Source organism: Doryrhamphus excisus, chromosome 3, assembly GCF_030265055.1.
Source record: "Doryrhamphus excisus isolate RoL2022-K1 chromosome 3, RoL_Dexc_1.0, whole genome shotgun sequence".
Lineage (NCBI taxonomy): Eukaryota > Metazoa > Chordata > Actinopteri > Syngnathiformes > Syngnathidae > Doryrhamphus > Doryrhamphus excisus.
In genome coordinates this window covers 14,944,042-14,962,841 of record NC_080468.1, presented here as the reverse complement: position 1 = coordinate 14,962,841, position 18,800 = coordinate 14,944,042, and the positions used below count along the sequence as shown (strand labels likewise).

At 38.8% G+C, this 18,800-nt stretch overlaps 2 protein-coding genes across 14 annotated transcripts in view; both read left to right on the top strand.

Moving 5' to 3' along the window:
* The window catches only part of LOC131124985 (catenin delta-2-like), a 141,891-nt gene extending 134,609 nt beyond the window's left edge, over nucleotides 1–7,282 (top strand). For 6 of the 13 annotated variants that reach the window (XM_058066039.1, XM_058066038.1, XM_058066028.1 and 3 more), the window contains one exon: nucleotides 579–7,280. In XM_058066039.1, the coding sequence (XP_057922022.1) occupies nucleotides 579–833 (255 nt within the window). In that variant the 3' untranslated portion in view covers nucleotides 834–7,280. Of the gene's footprint in view, nucleotides 1–578 lie in introns of all 13 variants that reach the window. The other 7 variants (XM_058066036.1, XM_058066037.1, XM_058066034.1 and 4 more) reach the window with 4 other exon arrangements.
* Nucleotides 7,283–9,123: 1,841 nt separating this feature from the next.
* Nucleotides 9,124–18,468, top strand: asph (aspartate beta-hydroxylase). The gene is made up of 9 exons (XM_058069061.1): nucleotides 9,124–9,292; nucleotides 12,446–12,607; nucleotides 13,292–13,360; nucleotides 13,490–13,579; nucleotides 13,704–13,793; nucleotides 15,482–15,553; nucleotides 16,535–16,626; nucleotides 16,852–16,917; nucleotides 17,279–18,468. Exons 1-9 carry the CDS (start codon nucleotides 9,250–9,252, stop codon nucleotides 17,960–17,962), a joined length of 1,368 nt encoding a protein of 455 aa, XP_057925044.1. The 5' UTR covers nucleotides 9,124–9,249; the 3' UTR covers nucleotides 17,963–18,468.
* Nucleotides 18,469–18,800: the final 332 nt, after the last annotated feature.

Here is an 18,800-nt window from a genome sequence, read left to right as displayed (position 1 = left end):
CCACATTCCAAAAACATGCTAGGTTAATTAGCGACTCCAAATTGTCCATAGGTATGAATGTGAGTGTGAATGGTTGTTTGTCTATATGTGCCCTGTGATTGGCTGGCCACCAGTCCGGGGTGTACCTGACACACGTTTGTATCAGGTGCACCTTTTGGGTGTTAAGTGGCTATGTGATGAATTTAGTGCTGTTGGTAGTGACGACATCATAACTGTCACTGTACACTGGTATATTTGCACATTTACACATTTGGCACCTAGACCTCACAGCTAGGAGACCCGGGTTCAATTCCACCCTCTGGCCATCTCTGTGTGGAGTTTGCATGTTCTCCCCGTGCATGCGTGGGTTTTCTGCGGGTACTCCGGTTTCCTCCCACATTCCAAAAACATGCTAGGTTAATTAGCGACTCCAAATTGTCCATAGGTATGAATGTGAGTGTGAATGGTTGTTTGTCTATATGTGCCCTGTGATTGGCTGGCCACCAGTCCAGGGTGTACCTGGTACCTAAGCGGTAGAAAATGAATGAATGAATGCTGGCGCTATGGATGAAAACCGTCCCCCCCCTTTCTGTCCACAGGTCTCATCTCAAGGATTGCCTTCAGAGCCCTACCCGCCTTTCCAAAACCCTCCCCCGCCTGACAGCGGCAACTACGAGGACCAGGCCTTCTATGAGAACGCGGGGGGTCGCCCCCCTCAAGCCGATCTCAACATGCACTTGCAGGGCCTGAAATCCACAGGCAACTACGTAGACTTCTACTCGGCGTCTCGGCCCTACAGCGAGCTCAACTACGAGACCAGTCACTATCCGGCCTCACCGGACTCCTGGGTTTGAGGGGGAGGTGAGGGCGGAGGAGAGGTTGAGAAGTTAAGAAACGTAGTTAAGAAATAGAAAAGATAACCCCCCCCAAAAAACCCAATTCTCCTTTTTCATAACGTCTAGTTCCCACGTAGCATCTTAGGTAGCAGGACACGGGGACCAAAATTAAGGGCGGACCACATAACTCCTCCTGGTGGGTTTTTCAGAGGAGGCAAAGAAGCCGAGAGACGAGAGGCCTTGCATGTGCATGCACTCCACCAACACGACATTTTCTAACCCGCGTATTATAAGCTCGGCAGATTGAAAGCGAAAAACAAGTATGTGAGAAGGGGGCGGGGTGGAGACAAGATGGAGGGCGCAGGAGCGAGAGGAAGATGAAAGATGTTGCAAAGTGAGCGGAAGGCTGCCGGAGTGAAGCGTTTGTACATACGTGACATAGCGTGACGCGGCTTTTAGCGAGGTCAAGCACAAGAAGCCGTAGGACGTCCCAACGATACACAAACCCGGGGGTTTCCGTCGACGGCTTCGGCGTGGCGTGACGTGACGTGACGTGTCCTCCTCTTGGGGAAAGACTGCTTCTGGACGTTGTCGTTTGTAACACTAGAACTTTTTTTTTTTTTTTTTTTTGCTTTTTTTGTGTTTTTTTTTTTTTTTTTAATTCTTGGCTGTATAGTATTTGATGTACACTGTACATTTACTGGCGATGCATTGTGTAATTGAAATATTATCTGTGTGCAGCCTTCACATGGGCTCGGATCACCTTTTCACTATCACTACACACACACACGCACACACACACACACACACACTGTAAACAACAAACAATACAAAAAGCATACATTAGGATGAGTCACATTGACTGCCTTACATGTGAAGTAGATTCTATCCAACAGTACAGTAAGTACAGTACGCCTCATTTATAGAAATATATATATCACTTTGTGACGGCTTTTAGCTAAATAAATAAACAAAAATGATACTTTTACTCATAGTTGAGTCCACAATTTTTCATACCCGGGCCAATTTTTGCGTAGAAGTGAATTTTTATAGTAGATTCTAACTTGAAATGACAAGACAGTGGCAAAACTGAGTTTTTAATGTGAATTTTTTGGGGTTATTTTTAACAAGATCCGTTCTGGAATTATTCATATGATCATAAAAATGTCTATTTTTGATACTCTGATCCTTCCTTACTCACGGTGCAACCACAAATAACAGGAAATGACAGATAACGATAACTTCCTGCTTCTCAAGATCAATATGATCCTTTTTAAAATTAAAATCTACTTTTTAAAGTTCACATTTAACTGCAGTTTGTGTAGAAACACTTTGATATTATATATTTGATATTTCATACCTATACAAAATATCATGATATTGCTACTACCACATCGCCACTACGATCAGGAGAACCAGAGCATAGAGGGGAGGGAGCCAACTGCTGTGACCCAGCAAGGTGCACTGTATTCGGGCACAAGCTCCAAGCAGCCGGTGTGACACCATGGAAGTCTCTGGCAAAAACTTTGATATTATATATTTGATATTTCATACCTATACAAAATAGCATGACATTGCTACTACCACATTATCGTCACTATCAGGAGAACCAGAGCATAGAGGGGAGGGAGCCAACTGCTGTGGCCCAGCAAGGTGCACCGTATTCGGGCACGTGCTCCAAGCAACCGGTGTGACACCATGGAAGTCTTTGGCAAAAAATTTTTTTGCATTTTTTCCCCTCATCGCAGAGCATTGGTTGCTACGACCTTCCTCTTAAGTGAATGTTTGTTTCACGGTGCAACTACAAATAACCAGAAATGACCGATACAATAACTTCCTGTTTCTCAAGATCAATATGGTACCGATAACCTTTTTAAAATTTAAATCTACTTTTTAAAGTTCACATTTAATTGCAGTTTGTGTAAAAACACTTTGATATTATATATTTGATATTTCATACCTATACAAAATATCATGACGTTGCTACTACCACATCATCGTCACTATCAGGAGAACCAGAGCATAGAGGGGAGGGAGCCAACTGCTGTGGCCCAGTAAGGTGCACCGTATTCGGGCACAAGCTCCAAGCACCCGGTGTGACACCATGGAAGTCTCTGGCAATTTTTTTTGCATTTTTTTCATTGGTTGCTACAACCTTTCTCTTAACCTTTCTCTCAGGGGGAAGTTACGGAAAAATAAAGGAGCGCTTGGTTTGCTCACCCGCACAGTACAGATTATCTTGCCTCATTGGAGCTTTAAATGATCAGTTATTGGAGTTATTTTTGATGACATTGTATTATGTCATAATTCCATGATATCGGCCCAATAATTATTGTTTATTAGCACATGTGACTGCAGCAAAACATTACGATTTGTTAGTAAAAATGTGTAACCCACAAGGCATGCTGGGTAACTTCAGTTTTTTTTTGGTTTGTGGGTTACAAATGAGTATAACATAGTGTTGTTTGGCTTGTATATTAGCCAGTAAGTTGCTATTTTATTACCTGCGTTGTCCATGTAGTAAAAAAAAAAAAAAATCCGAAAATTTGCGATTATTTTTTTTTTCCACATAAAACTCCAGTCATCATTGACAAATACACGACAATGCAGGTAAAAATATATATATGTACACCACTGTCAGGAAAAAGCCAACGTCCTTGAACGCACCATTGTTGTGCATTTAATAAGTATGTGAGACAAATGTAGAGAAGGTCAACATCAAGCTAGCAGGAAGGTGTCAAAATAGACATTTCTATGGGGGTGTTTTTTTTCTGGTGCTCCCGGGTACGCAATCCCCATGGAGCTCTATCTATAAAAAACATATCAAATCTATAGAATAGATCTGTAAAAGTTCACCTTAACCCCAAATTTGGCCCGTGTGTGACTAATTTAGGGCTCGACTGTATGCGATCACAAGAGAGAGAATCATCCCTTGTGCTTACTGTAAAATCTAACGTGTGATTCCTATTTAGCTGCTACTCACTCGTTTATGTCGTGGAAATGATAACACGTCAAATGTAGCTTTATCGTGAACCCACCCAGAGCATTGGACCATACCATTGGGTATGATGTCATCCATGTCTACACCATTTTACAGAATATTTGCTTCAAGGGGTGGTTGGGATTTTTTTTTTTTTTTACACAAAGTTGTATGACATCCCCTTACCCCCTACTTGGTCCCCTGAGTCCAGTTCTGGTCTCAAAACAATATGCGTTCAAAAGAGTAATGCATTTGCATTACAGTAATGCCACAATGATAAGAAAATGTATTGCTCTTTTGAACGCATATTGTTGTGAAAAGCCAAACAGCAATTATGAGCAACTATATGTTCTTCATTACACAAATCCGACCAGGATTGGAGTCTTGGGACCAAGTCGGGGTTAAGTAAGTCAGTGTTGAGGTACTACACCGCTGATGGGGGGCGTTAAAAACCCCAACTGTCCCTTTAAGTTGAAACAGGGATTTTTTTTTTAAGATATATTTTCACACAGCTGGTTTTTGTTGCAGTGATGTCTGAGTGTGTATATAACAGTGCCAAACAAGGGTTCACACCCCCCACCCTCAACACCCCACCCACATAGGGTCCAGTTGGAGCATCCTTGTGGTTTTAACATTGCCACTTTGTAAATGCTTACTTTTTGTTTTGTTTTTTTTTCTAAAATTGTGTACTACTGAGATGAAAGTTGTGTAACTGCACTGGGACCAGAGAGAATTCTAAAAAAAAAAAAAAAAAAAAGAATAAATAAATAAAATGAAACAATTCTATCAAAGCAACAAAAAAAAAGGCAAAGAAAAATAATGTACACAATTACTTTATTTCTGTGTTGTAACATAATCCGTGTTTGTAGCAGAAAGCTTTTATGAGAAATGACTGCAATTACTTCATGGTAGACAAAACAACCTGTTCATAGAGTATGGATATATATTATATGAATAGAAATATATACTTTTATGTGCAGATGTCACAGCAGCACAAAATAATGTCGGGATTTTCTTCATTTATACATTCTGGTCAACACACTTGAGTTGTGGACTGTTGTGCGGTACCGTGCTATGTGGAGTAGAGTAGATCAGGGCCCGCGGATCCGGACGCAATTCCGAATATGATTACTCCTTTAACCCTTAGATGCATAAGTGGGTCAAAAATGACCCGGTCAGGTTTTTAATATCATGCCATTCACATTTTTTAACTTATCTTTTATACATTTTAAGAAATTTTAGTTTTTGTGTTACTACCCCAACCTTCCATAAGTGGGTCAAAAATGACCCAGTCAGGTTGTTTTCTTGAAGTATCTTCATCATGAAAAATTTCAGGTATTCCTCAAAAAACATGTTTTTGCTATCATGCCATTCACATTTTTAACTTACCTTTTATACATTTTAAGAAATTTTAGTTTTTGTGTTACTACCCCAACCTTCCATAAGTGGGTCAAAAATGACCCGGTCAGGTTGTTTTCTTGAAATATCTTCATAATTATATTTTTTCATCATTTCATATTCCAGGTATTCCTCAAAAAACATGTTTTTGCTATCATACCATTCACATTTTTAACTTACCTTTTATACATTTTAAGATTTTTTAGTTTTTGTGTTACTACCCCAACCTTCCATAAGTGGGTCAAAAATGACCTAAGTCAGGTTGTTTTCTTGAAGTATCTTCATCATGAAAAATTTCAGGTATTCCTCAAAAAACATGTTTTTGATATCATGCCATTCACATTTTTAACTTACCTTTAATACATTTTAAGACATTTTAGTTTTTGTGTTACTACCCCAACCTTCCATAAGTGGGTCAAAAATGACCCGGTCAGGTTGTTTTCTTGAAATATCTTCGTAATGAAAATTTTCATCATTTCATATTTCAGGTATTCCTCAAAAAACATGTTTTTGCTATCATGCCATTCACATTTTTAACTTACCTTTTATACATTTTAAGAATTTTTTGTTTTTGTGTTACTACCCCAACCTTCCATAAGTGGGTCAAAAATGACCCGGTCAGGTTGTTTTCTTGAAATATCTTCGTAATGAAAAATTTTTATCATTTCATATTCCAGGTATTCCTCAAAAAACATGTTTTTGATATCATTCCATTCACATTTTAACTTACCTTTTACAAATTTTAAGAAATTTTTGTTTTTGTGTTACTACCCCAACCTTCCATAAGTGGGTCAAAAATGACCCGGTTGGGTTGTTTTCTTGAAATATCTTCATCATGAAATTTTTTTTATCATTTTTTTAATCAAAAATATGTTTTGATATCATGCCATTCACATATTTAACTTATCTTTTATAAATTTTAAGAAATTTTAGTTTTTGTGTTACTACCCCAACCTTCCATAAGTGGGTCAAAAATGACCCGGTCAGGTTGTTTTCTTGAAATATCTTCATAATGAAATTTTTTTATAATATCATATTCCAGGTATTCATCAAAAGGTATTCCTCATAGGTGTGGGACAGTTGTGGAAACATGGGTCATTTTTGACCCACTTATGGAAGAGTGTAGGGTCCAGTCACTCGTGCATCTAAGGGTTAAAGTGTTCCCTCTGCATGAAACAATCGGATTCAATCCAAGGAAAGGCAACCATGAGGCGTGTTGAGGCAAGCCGATGCTAAATTGTGGTTTATTTTCGACAAAGAGGCCGTGTGTCTCCTCATGAAATGGTTTTTTTTAGGCCCAGAAGTTCTTAACAAAGCCGCCTGGAGGTACGACGCCGGTGGTTTGAAGGAGAATGGCGACAACTTCATACGGCCTCAAACTGATTGCAACCGCTCCGAACCGAACACAACTCCGAACTGTGGAGTTTGGGAGTTGTTTGTTTTGTTGCAAAGTCTGTTTTCAGTATTTTGAATGTGGCATTGAAGAATGGCTGCTCAAGTGGGAAGCTGGATTTTCAAATGTGCTGATTTTGTGAATAAAATCTGAAAAAAATCTGTACCAGCCAACTGCAGCGGGCAGATGCAGACCAACCACGTACGAGCGATGGAAAACTCGATTCTTTTTTATTGTACTTAACTTCTGAGTCGGTCACTCGTCGCTCAGTTACGACTTGACTCGAGTCACTCCTTGCAGAAAACTCACACCTACACAAGTTGCACACCTAAGTCTATGAAACCCGAGTTGTGGTTAACCCATGAATCAGTGGAACTCTAGTCCTCATTAAGTACCCATGAGTCAGTGGAACTTGAATCTTTGTCAAATTGTGAGTCAGTTAAACTCAAATTGCTGTGGAGTACTCGTGATTCAGTAAAACCCGAGTCAAATATGTTTGAATCAGTGAAATTTTAGTCCTCATTAAGTACCCGTGAGTCAGTAAAACCCGAATCAAATATGTTTGAATCAGTGAAATTCAAGTTTTTGCCAAGTACCAATGAGTCAGTGAAACTTGAGTCTTCTTCAAATTGTGAGTTAGTGAAACTCGAATCCCTGTTGAGTACTCGTGAGTCAGTGAAACTCAAATCCTGGTTGAGCACTCGTGAGTCAGTAAAACCCGAGTCAAATATGTTTGAATCAGTGAAATTGTAGTCCTCATTAAGTACCCGTGAGTCAGTAAAACCCGAATCAAATGTGTTTGAATCAGTGAAATTCAAGTCTTTGCCAAGTACCCATGAGTCAGTGAAACTTGAGTCTTCTTCAAATTGTGAGTTAGTGAAACTCGAATTCCCGTTGAGTACTCGTGAGTCAGTGAAACTCAAATCCCTGTTGAGTATTCGTGAGTTAGTAAAACCTGAGTCAAATATGTTTGAATCACTGAAATTGTAGTTCTCATGAAGTACCCGTGATCAGTAAAACCTGAATCAAATGTGTTTGAATTAATGAAATTCAAGTTTTTGCCAAGTACCCATGAGTCAGTGAAACTTGAGTCTTCTTCAAATTGTGAGTCAGTGAAACTCAAATCCCTGTTGAGTATTCGTGAGTCAGTAAAACCTGAGTCAAATATGTTTGAATCAGTGAAATTCGAGTTTTGATCAAGTACCCATGAGTCAGTGAAACTTGAGTCTTACTGAAATTGTGAGTTAGGGAAACTCGAATCCCCGTTGAGTACTCATGAGTCAGTAAAACCCGAGTCAAATATGTTTGAATCAGTGAAATTCAAGTCTTTGCCAAGTACCCATGAGTCAGTGAAACCTGAGTCTTCTTCAAATTGTGAGTTAGTGAAACTCAAACTTTGAATCAGTTAAATTAGAGTTTTCATTAAGTACCCATGAGTCAGTGAATCTCCAGTCTTTGTCCAGCAAACCGTGAGTCAATGAAACAAGACTCCTTGTTGAGTACCCCTGAGTCATTTACACTTGAGTCATCTTCAAATTGTGCGTTAGTGGAACACGAATCCCCGTTAAGGATCCGTGAGTCAGTCCCACTCGAGTCTTCATTAAGTATCTTTGAATCAGTTAAATTTGAGTTTTCATTAAGTACCCATGAGTCAGTGAAACTGCTGTCTTTGTCCAGCACCCGTGAGTCAATGAAACAAGACTCTTCACCGACCTTTTGAATCAGTGGAACTGGAGTCCTTGTTGAGTACCCATGAGTCATTTAAACTTGGGTCTTCTTCAACCCATGACTCAGTGAAACTCAAATCCCTGTTGAGTACCCGTGAGTCAGTAAAACCCGAGTCAAATATGTTTGAATCAGTGAAATTCAAGTCTTCATCAAGTACCCATGAGTCAGTGAAACTTGAGTCTTCTTCAAAGGGCTTCTCTGTGCGTTAGTCGAACACGAATCCCCGTTAAGGATTCGTGAGTCAGTCGCACTATAGTCTTTAAGTAAGCTTTCATTTTATTGGCTCATGCAATTAAAGTAAAAAAAAGCAAAAACTGGGATAAAAAAGAGTAAAAAAAACTGTAAAGAAGGACATAAAAAAGCCACTAGGTGGCACTGTGATTAATTTTTTTCTTCTATTTTATTGGCCCACAAGATGTAGAAAGATGTAAAAATGTAAAGAGAAGCTGATATGTTGATAATAGTAAATAATATTAAATTGAAATATATATTATATTTAAATATATACATATTCATTCATTCATTTTCTAAACAATAACGAGTTTTTATATTCTTATATAAAATATCATTATTAAAATAATATTATTATACATATTTTACAGCAATACAATGGTTTAGTTACATGTCTGTTAAGCTGAGGTAAACAAAATTAGAACGCAATGCAACAGGTCACCGGTAGATGTCAGCAATACTCAGTGTAGTACCGGGAAGAGACCAGGAAGAGAAGAATAAGAAGCCAGCCCCCTCCCATCGCTGAAGAGGCGGGTTTCCAGCGTTTTTGAGGGCATGACGTCCTCCCTTTATAACGTGTGATTGGTTGCGAGGGTCGTCACTCTGACTCAAACGGTATGGTGAATTTTTAAGAGGCTGCTATAAACTGTTGTATTTCTTTTAGAAACACACCTCCCAACCAAGCTGGTCCCGCTGCACAAATCATGGCAACCAAGAAAAACGCCAAAATCAACCTCAAATCTAAAGGTAAATCGCTTGGAAATTTCTTGTTTACATTTATATCGCTATACATTGATTTTAGCTTTTATTTAAATGAACCACGGAAGTTCAATTGTTCCTTGGGTTAAGTTTGTACATACAATGCTAACTCCATTGGTTTTGCTAGCTGTAAGCGTTTGTGTCAACGTGTAAGCTTCTGCGTGGAAATGACTTTTTTTTTTTAGCCGTGGCTCAGTCACGCAATGGCGCATGTAAACACGCATTCCTAATTAAAAAAACCCTTTTCACGATACAAACCTCACATTACATGAATTATTATTCGAGTTCGTGATAACAGGGGTTGACTTTCACTATACAGATAAACCCCACGGGATATAACCTCGGTGTTATTGTGTGTGGAGTTGTCGTTTAGGCGACTGACGGGCTGTGGAAGAGCTTTCCGGGATTACATTGTGGAGGACAAGGCTAGTCAAGCCAATGCACTGATGTTATGTGGCTGTTTTAGTGGAGGGGTGTGTCCTGCATCAACTTTTTTTTTTTTTTGCCACATTGACACGTGGCTGTGAGCAGAGAATGGGGTGCAGGGGGGGGGGCGGTTTTTGGGGGGGTGGGTCAGGGGGTGCAAGTTGCATCGCAGGCACATTTTTTTTGGTGCCGTGCAAAGCAAAAGTGATGGAAAGTGACATCTTTTTTTGCAGATGTCATATTGTTATCAAAACAACACACTGAAGTTCAGGGAACAAAATGTTCAGTTTTGTCCTTAGCTCCTCCCACCTCAATATTGTACATGCATGTGCGTGAAAACAATATAAAACTAATTTATATGTAAAAAAAAAAAAAAAGTGGTTCAGTCCAGTTGTGGTTGCTTTCAGTTCAGTTGTAATTGACATAAACAAGCTTAACAGAAGAAAATACATTATATCAAATTTGGGTGTCTTAGTCCACACGGGAACATTCCTGGGATTTTTTGTTATGCTAAATAGTTGCATCCAGATGGGAATACCGGGGTGTAATACACAAGGCACACCTACTTGTGGCGTTGTAAACAGACAGTCACACGGAAACCTTCTTGTGGCTGAAAAGCTGATACTAAAGTACTTTACCGTGTGATCGTACCATTATGACTACATGGGGGGTAACAGGACAGCAACAAATGTGGGGACATTGAGAGCTGATAGCGTCCAACAAGGAGATGTCCCACCATCATTGTCCTTCCATGGGACAACAGAGCTTAAGGTCGCATAGGGGCGTCAAAACGGCGGTCTGCGATGTGGAGATGTTTTGGGGGGAGGACTTCTATATCAGCATTCTGCATCGTCCCCTCATCCAAGTCCAATGGAGAACACTTGAGGATGGATTTCCGGGCAGTAAAGCCATCCTCAGTACCTGGAGCAACATTCCCACTCGCTTCCTGGAAACACTGGCGTCAATCATGCCCAAAGCTAATTTGTTTTTGACATTTTATTTCGTTTTATTGTGCTATGCTGTTGAACTTTTGATGAGCTGATGAACAGCCTATTCCACTCGAATGCTTGTTTGCTAGCTAAACATTCTTTGTCGCATTTTGATGCTCTACTTGGAACCTCCCACAGAAGATCCAATAGTGCAAAATATCATTTACACAAAAAAATGTTGTAAATTTGAGAAAAAAGTCGTCCATTGATGAGAAAGCCTTTTTACATTTAATGGATCAAAGTTGTAGTTGTACATTCTCGTTTTTAAAAAGTTTTAATAAAGAATAAAGTAAATTTCCAAGGAAATTTGTACATTTTTATGAACAAACTTGTACATTTATGAGAAAAAAATACATAGTTTCACAAGAGAATATAGCTGTAAATTTAGGAGAAAACAATTTTAAATTTACAAGAGCAAGAGCCATGATTTTACAATTTTTAAAAAATATTTCTGTAGTACATTTACGGCAAAAATAAATGTATTTTATTTTTATTTAATTTTATTTATTTTTAATTTTATAATTTTTTTTCAGGATAGAACAAAGTCGTAAATTGAAGAGCATGAAGTCCTGTCCTGATATCTAACCTTGATGGGCAGTCATCCCTCCTTTATGGCGTTTAATTGATCCCATACCCGACCGTGATCAGTGAATTTCCACAAAGTGGGATTCATCAATTCATCAATTGAATATTTTGGCTGTTTGAGCAAAGAAAACCCCTTTACCGCCTTCAAAAATTAGCTTTTTAACATTCGTAGAGCCCTCTCTATATTGAATAACACCCCTATAGTCACCTTTACACCACCATTACCAAATATAGTAGACATAATAAGCGACAATAAGAACTATTAAGTGTAGTGAACCTGTTTATGACCTCCTAAATATGCTTTTTTTTAAATATTAGAGCCTTGTAAACATGAAATAACACCCCTATGTTGTTTCACAAGAGAATAAAGCCGTAAATTTATGAGAAAAAGTAAAAAAATAGAAGAACAAAAGCCATACATTTGGAGTCATAAGTTTACAACTTTATTTTTTTTACATTTCTGAGCACTGTCGTACATTTACGGCAAAAATATATATATTTTTTAAGATAGAACAAAGTCGTAAATTGAAGAGAATGAAGTCCTGTCCTGATATCTAACCTTGATGGGGATGATGTAATTGATTTTGTCCGTCGTTTGACTTCTGAGTTGATGGGACACACGGAAGCGTGCGCGAAGCCGACCTTTGATCTTGCCCGTTTATCCTGTGCAGATAGCGGCGTATCGCTGCGGTGAGGCAATGTTCTCACAAGCGATAGCGTTTGACAGTGTAGAACTGTAGAATGTGTAACAGCTTTTTAAATTTTTTAAAATTTTTTATTATTATTTTTTTTTTATTATATAAATAATAAATATTTATTTATTTATTTTATTTTTTTTTTTGACCAGTGGTTTCTGGCAACACAGAATATTGCATTGGGGCATACGCCAAATTAAAAATGACCTTATTAAGAGTGGAAGTGGTCTTAGAAGTAACTTATACATTGTGTGCAGATGTTTTTTTTCATATTTTTATAATGGTAGTGCAAAAAAATAAATGATCTGTGGCGGTCCAAATGTATCAGTCGCGGGCCATTACAAATAAATGAATGTGGCGGAAATGCTGGTCAGAGTTTTATGTCATAAATACTCGATTCCTTGCAAGAATCCTGATGCTAAAGGTTCACTTTCTCTGTTTTTAAGATACTACTAAGGTCCAGGCACCAAGCAAGAAAGGAAAGAAGGCGGATTCGTCTTCCGCTAGCAGCACGTTCTTCACCTGGTTTATTGTTCTTGCCCTATTGGGTGTCTGGACATCCATAGCTGTGGTGTACTTCAACCTGGTTGACTATGAGGGTGTTCTCGGTAAGTACGGGATTTATTTGTATTTTTTTTAGCACTACATACCCAGACGCTGGCAAGGGAGTTTTTACGTGTTACTAGTGTGTTTGTGTATATCGTATTTTCCGGACTATAAGTCGCACTTTTTTTTTTATAGGTTGGCTGTTCCTGCCACTTATACTCCAGAGCGACTTATAAATGAAAAAAGTGGACACCTTTTCTGTTCATGTTTATTTTTTGTGTAGCTGAATAACTATTGTTAGCATAGCTTACACCTATTCAGCCTGTTCTCTATTCTTTTATTATTGATAGAACTTTCCTTCTAAGAAGACATAATGTCTGTTTTGGTCAAGTAGTTAAAATAAATTACCTGCAAAAAAAATGCGACTTATTTATGATTTTTATTGTACCAAATTATGCATTTCTGGCCTTGTGCGACTTATAGTCCAGAAAATACGACATATATATCCCTACCATGCACATTTGTACACTATGGACTTTTGACTTTGTGAATAATTTCAATAATTTTTGGTCATTTCCATGATGCAAGGTTGCTGATGATTAAGAACAGATGCAAGGATTTATAAAAAAAAAAAAACTTTCAAGGTTGGCTGTCTTTGCTGGACTCTGAAAAAATGTGTACGATAAACGCATATGTAATTATTATTATTATTATTGTGACATGTCTTTCCTTGGATTGTGTTTTAGGTAAGCTGGTGGCGTACGATAAAGACGGGGATGGGGACTTTGACATTGAGGATGCCAAAATTCTGCTCGGTCAGTCCACAATCAAACCAAACTTCTTGTTTAAAAGTGGAATTATTATATATATATATATGACTTTACGGGAAAAGTTGTCCATTCGTCAGAACAAACTCATTCATCGTTGTGCGTTCGATCACGTAGGACTGCAACAGAAGACGCTAGACGCTGCTTTCCCTGATGACTTTGCTGCTGACCCCGTGGTGACGTCTGATCCTGAACCTCCAGTCGAGGGTAAATTCAGCGCCTTTATGACTTTTAATGTTTGGAAGAATACATTCTATAAGATGTGGTTGGTTAAATACTTGATGGTTCTTTTCAGATGGCCTAATAAGTCCTAATAACTCTTATCACGTAGAACTCGACCAGGAACCTGTTGAGGTTGCTTCCCACTATGAAGATGCTGCTGAGCCCGTGGAGACATATGATCCTGAACCTCCAGCTGAGGGTAATTCAGCTACTTCCAATGCGCAGTCATCCCTCCTTTATGGCGCTTAACTGGTCCCAGACCCGACCGTGATCAGTCAATTTCCACAAAGTGGGATTCCACATTCATCAATTGAATATTTTGGCTGTTGGAGCAAAGAAAACCCCGTTATCATATTCAAAAATTAGCTTTTTAACATTCGTAGAGCCCTCTCTATATTGAATAACACCCCTATAGTCTACTTTACACCACCATTACCCAATATAGTCGACATAATGAGCAAAATTAAGAACTATTAGGCATAGTAAACCTGTTTATGACCTTCTAAATATGCTTTTTTAAACATTAGAGCCTCGTAGACATGAAATAACACCCCTATAGCCACATTTACTCTCCTATGATCCAATATAGTAGACATAATAAGAGACTATAAGACACAGAAAACCTGTTTACCACCTTCCAAATATGGTTGGTAGCATGTTAGAGCCATCCAGACATGAAGTAACACCCCTATAGTCCCCTTTACGCTCCTATTACCCAATGATAGGAGAAAAGAAGACACCTCTGAGCCCCTGACACCACTTCCTGTCTTATTTATGTCTTAGTTATTATGGAAAAGAAGACACCACACCTCTTAACAGGAACCCCTGCAAAGCTAAAACTCAACTCTGAACCCCTGACATCACTTCCCGTCTTATTTATGTCTTATTTATTATGGAAAAGACACCACACCTCTTAAATGTATTCCTATAATAAATAAAATGTCAATTAAGAGGTGTGGTGCAAAGCTAAAAGTCAACTCTGAACCCCTGACATCACTTCCTGTCTTATTTTTGTCTTATTTATTACAGAAAAGAAGACACCACACCTCTTAAATGTCTTCTCTTCTATAATAAGACATAAATACAACAGGAAGTGATGTCAGGGTTTCAATGATGTTACAGTGATGACATCACTTCCTGTCGTATTTATGTCTTATTTATTACAGAAAATAAGACACCACACCCCTTAAATGTCTTCTCTTCTATAACAAGACATAAATAAGACAGGAAGTGATGTCATCACTGTTACATCATTGAAACCCTGACATCACTTCCTGTCTTATTTATGTCTTATTTATTACAGAAAAGAAGACACCACACCTCTTAAATGTCTTCTCTTCTATAATAAGACATAAATAAGACAGGAAAAGAAGACACCTCTTAAATGTCTTCTATAATAAGACATAAATAAGACAGGAAGTGATGTCAGGGTTTCAGAGAAGACATTTATTACAGAAAAGACACCACACCTCTTAAATGTCTTCTATAATAAGACATAAATAAGACAGGTTTCAGAGAAGACATTTAAGAGGTGTGGTGTCTTCTTTGCAATAATAAATAAGACAGGAAGTGATGTCAGGGGTTCAGAGTTGAGTTTTAGCTTTGCAGGGGTCCCAGCCGCAACATTACTGACACCTAGTGGACCAGTATAGGGTACTACATGGCATCACAGCGTCTTTGAACGTGACTTCTGAATGCCTTAGTATTGTGTTTTATTTCTTCCAGAGACATTTTTATGCTTATGTACTTAATGCATGCATGCAGGCTGATAATAGGGCCTAGTCAACCAGGAAATACATTTCTAGACAGGCATTGTTGGGTCTGTATTGTCTTTCACGTGTGTGTTTAATAGAGAAGACATGCCGTATCCCGCTGCTTTGTCCACAGACATCGTGGAGCCTGATCCCGAGCCTGTGGAAGATGACTGGGAAGCCGTGGAAGTGGATGTACTCAGAACAGGTACTAGTTTTCCTTTAAAGACACCAGAGAAGTCGGTTGTCACGTTTATCCGTGAGATGCATCTCTGCTACAATACAGCTTCTCAACACTTGGTGGCAGTAGTGTACATACTGGAACATCACGGTTAAATTTTTCTCGTTTTTTTTTGTTTGTTTTTTTTACAAATATTTCAAGTTTTTTTTTTAATTTATTTTATGTCCTAATTTATTTTTTGTCACAATATTTTGGCTTTATTGTTGTAAGATTGTACACACACAAGCTCAATTTCCTAAAATTGCAACTTGTCATACTTTTCTAATTAAACTAAATTACATTTTTGGCCTTTAATATTTCAGCTTTTTTCCTCTTAATATTATGACTTTATTCTCTTAATATTCTCACAAAATGACTGCATTTTTTTTCTTTAATTGTATTTTGGAATAGGGAAAAAACACCCTTTATTCTCATAAGATTTTTCTCTTAGTATGACTTTATGCTTCTCACGTTTTGTATTCTCATAAAATTACAGTTTTTTCCCATTTATTTTCCTGTTTAATTGGATGTTTACAATGCGTGACACCTTAGCTAGCTTGTTATGGGAAAGTACATATTTAAAACATGAATATAACCAGAATATAAATAATTAATAAATAAATAAAAAAAGTAGAAAACTTTTCATTTGGGATAAACCTTTCTTTTTGTGGTTAAAATGTAAATTAATTGCATTTGCAAATTCCAAATGTGCATTCTGTCACACTATTTGTATACCAGGGGTGTCCAACGTGCGGCCCAGGGGTCTTTTCTGACCTTGCCAGTTTTTTAACTGGCCCACGGCACATTCTGAAAATGGAATTGAACAAGAAAACAAACAAAAATGGAAAAAAATCAACAGTAACTTTGCAACAATAAAATGAAGATATTGAGAAAAAAGCACAGACCTTTTGAAGTGAGCTGTGGTGTATAAAGTATTAATCCCTCAGCTTCTTTGCTTCTACTTTCTAGATGCACTGCCTGAGGATTCGGCTGTGGAGGAACCTGTACTTCAACAAGAACCTCAGGTTGAAGAGGAACCGGAAACTGCGGAGCCTCCTGAGGTCGGTTGATTGTAAATCAATCCCTCCTTTTAATGGCGCCTGATTGGTTCCAGACCTGACCGTGATCAGTGAAGTAGGATTCCTTATTTAGGAATATTTTGGTAGTTAGAGCATAGAAAAACGACCTTTTAAACATGATTAGAGCCCTCTATACATGAAATAGCACCCCTATAGTCACCTTGACACCTTGCAAATGCAATTTCTTTCAAAGACATTTCTTTTCAGGTGTTTGAGGAGGATCCTGAGGTAGTGGAGGAGGAGCCTCTCGCCGTTGAAGCGGCCCCCAAAGAGGTTTGTGATCCTTGCACATGGCCCACGTTTGTTTGATGGTAACCTTACAAACATGACATAGTTTCTTTTTGTATTAGTTACTAAGTCAGTCAGGATAATTGTGCTATAAATGATAATGGATAACTATTGTCATGTCACATTTTCAAGCACTTTGCGCGTATTGTGGGTTGTGGCCCACCAGTTGAGAATCACTGATATAATGACCATACTGGAAAGAATGACGCCCACCTTCTGATGGACCCATAAAGTGTCCTTCAGGGTGTCCTTCATTGGTCCACTCATAGAGACGAAAATGCGGTTTATCGAGATGCTCAGCCAGGCTTGTTAGGTCCATGGGGCTCACCCCTCTCTTTGTAAGCAGGAACCTCCTGCCGGACACGACGTCGAAGAATCGGCAGAATATACGGAGGAACCCGCCGCAGATGACGTAGCAAATGAGGAAGTCTTGTCCGAGGACCACGTGGAAATGGCCGACGCCATTATGGAGACCGCAAACGAGGAGGAGGAGGAGGCAGCCGACCAAGGCGTGGAGGAGGTCCCTTACGAGGAGCCGTCATACGATCCCACCGAAGAAGAGTCTGATCCTTTAGATACCGAAGAGCAGGCATCTCCAGCAGAAGAAGAAGACCAAGCGTTGCCCTCAGAGGATGATCTTTATGATTCCATGGAGGAGCCCGCAGTAGTAGAAGAAGAGGAGGAGGCTGCTCCCTTTGAGGCGGAAGCAGAGGAGTATAAGGAGGAGGCTGCTCCCTTTGAGGCGGAAGCAGAGGAGTATCAGGAGGACGCTGCTCCCTTTGAGGCGGAAGAAGAGTACGAGGAGGAGGTTGCTACCTTTGAAGCGGAAGAAGAAGAAGAGGAGGCATACCCAGAAGTGGAAGAAACTCCAGATGTAACGGAGGAGAACAGGGAAGCGCCTTCATCCGAGTCCATAGTCGAACACGCGCTCGCCGAAGACGAAGCAACGACAAACGACGCAGCAGAAGAAGAAATGGAAGAAGTAGCAGACTCTCCGTTAGAAGAGACAGAATGGCGGAGTGAACAATAGCGGGCGCGTGGGTACGTTTCTAATGTATATTTTTTTAATCCTGGCGTTGATCACCCTAACACTAGTAGCCAGCAGCGAGTTCCAGACCTCAGTCCTTGTCATTTTTATGTCTTTTAATGTGAATGGGGCAGACAGACGTACAGTTCAGGTCAAATGATGAGCCCTCGGGTAGGTAAATGTGGTATAATGCTGTTCAAGAAATACCATGAAATCAAACTTTATTTTCAATGACATGGGGCGATAATCATTTTGAACAACTGTACAGTGTCACAAGTCTGTAAGTTATTGTTTTAGAGATATTTATTAATACAATGGATTTGTGGAGAGAAATGATAAACGACAGAAAGACCAGTGGAAATATGCAAACAAACCTGACTGTTTTTGTTATTTTTTTTAAATTTACCTTATTGACAATAGGTAAGAATACTTTTGGATATAGATTTTTCTTTGTATGTTTTGGTACTAGGGACCATGTGGGTGCTGAATAAATTGTTGGTTGTGATCCACGTTTATGTTTTTATTTCTGTTTTCTTGTCATCTGTTTATAAGGCGTGGCCACCGGCACGTGGTGCAAGTCATAACAAGTCATTAGGAAAAACTATCTGACACAAATGTAAAGGAATGCTGTACGTTTGATCTGTATTATCATTTATTTAAACATTACCGATTTATAAATTTTCATATATTTTTTTAAAGATTTCATAAATAGATTTATCAAAATTATCCTATTTGAGTAGAATAAAAATATGTATTAAGTCAGCCACACCTATGTTAGGTCGCCAGATAGAAACATAATGTAGCGTCCCACAGTTACCGCTCTTTAAAAAATGAAAATCAC

Coding starts and splice junctions, on each gene's coding strand:
- asph (XM_058069061.1), top strand. CDS start 9,250: ATGGCAACCAAGAAAAACGCCAAAATCAACCTCAAATCTAAAG. Junction 12,608..13,291: donor TGACTATGAGGGTGTTCTCG/GTAAGTACGGGA, acceptor ATTGTGTTTTAG/GTAAGCTGGTGGCGTACGAT. Junction 16,627..16,851: donor AAACTGCGGAGCCTCCTGAG/GTCGGTTGATTG, acceptor ATTTCTTTTCAG/GTGTTTGAGGAGGATCCTGA.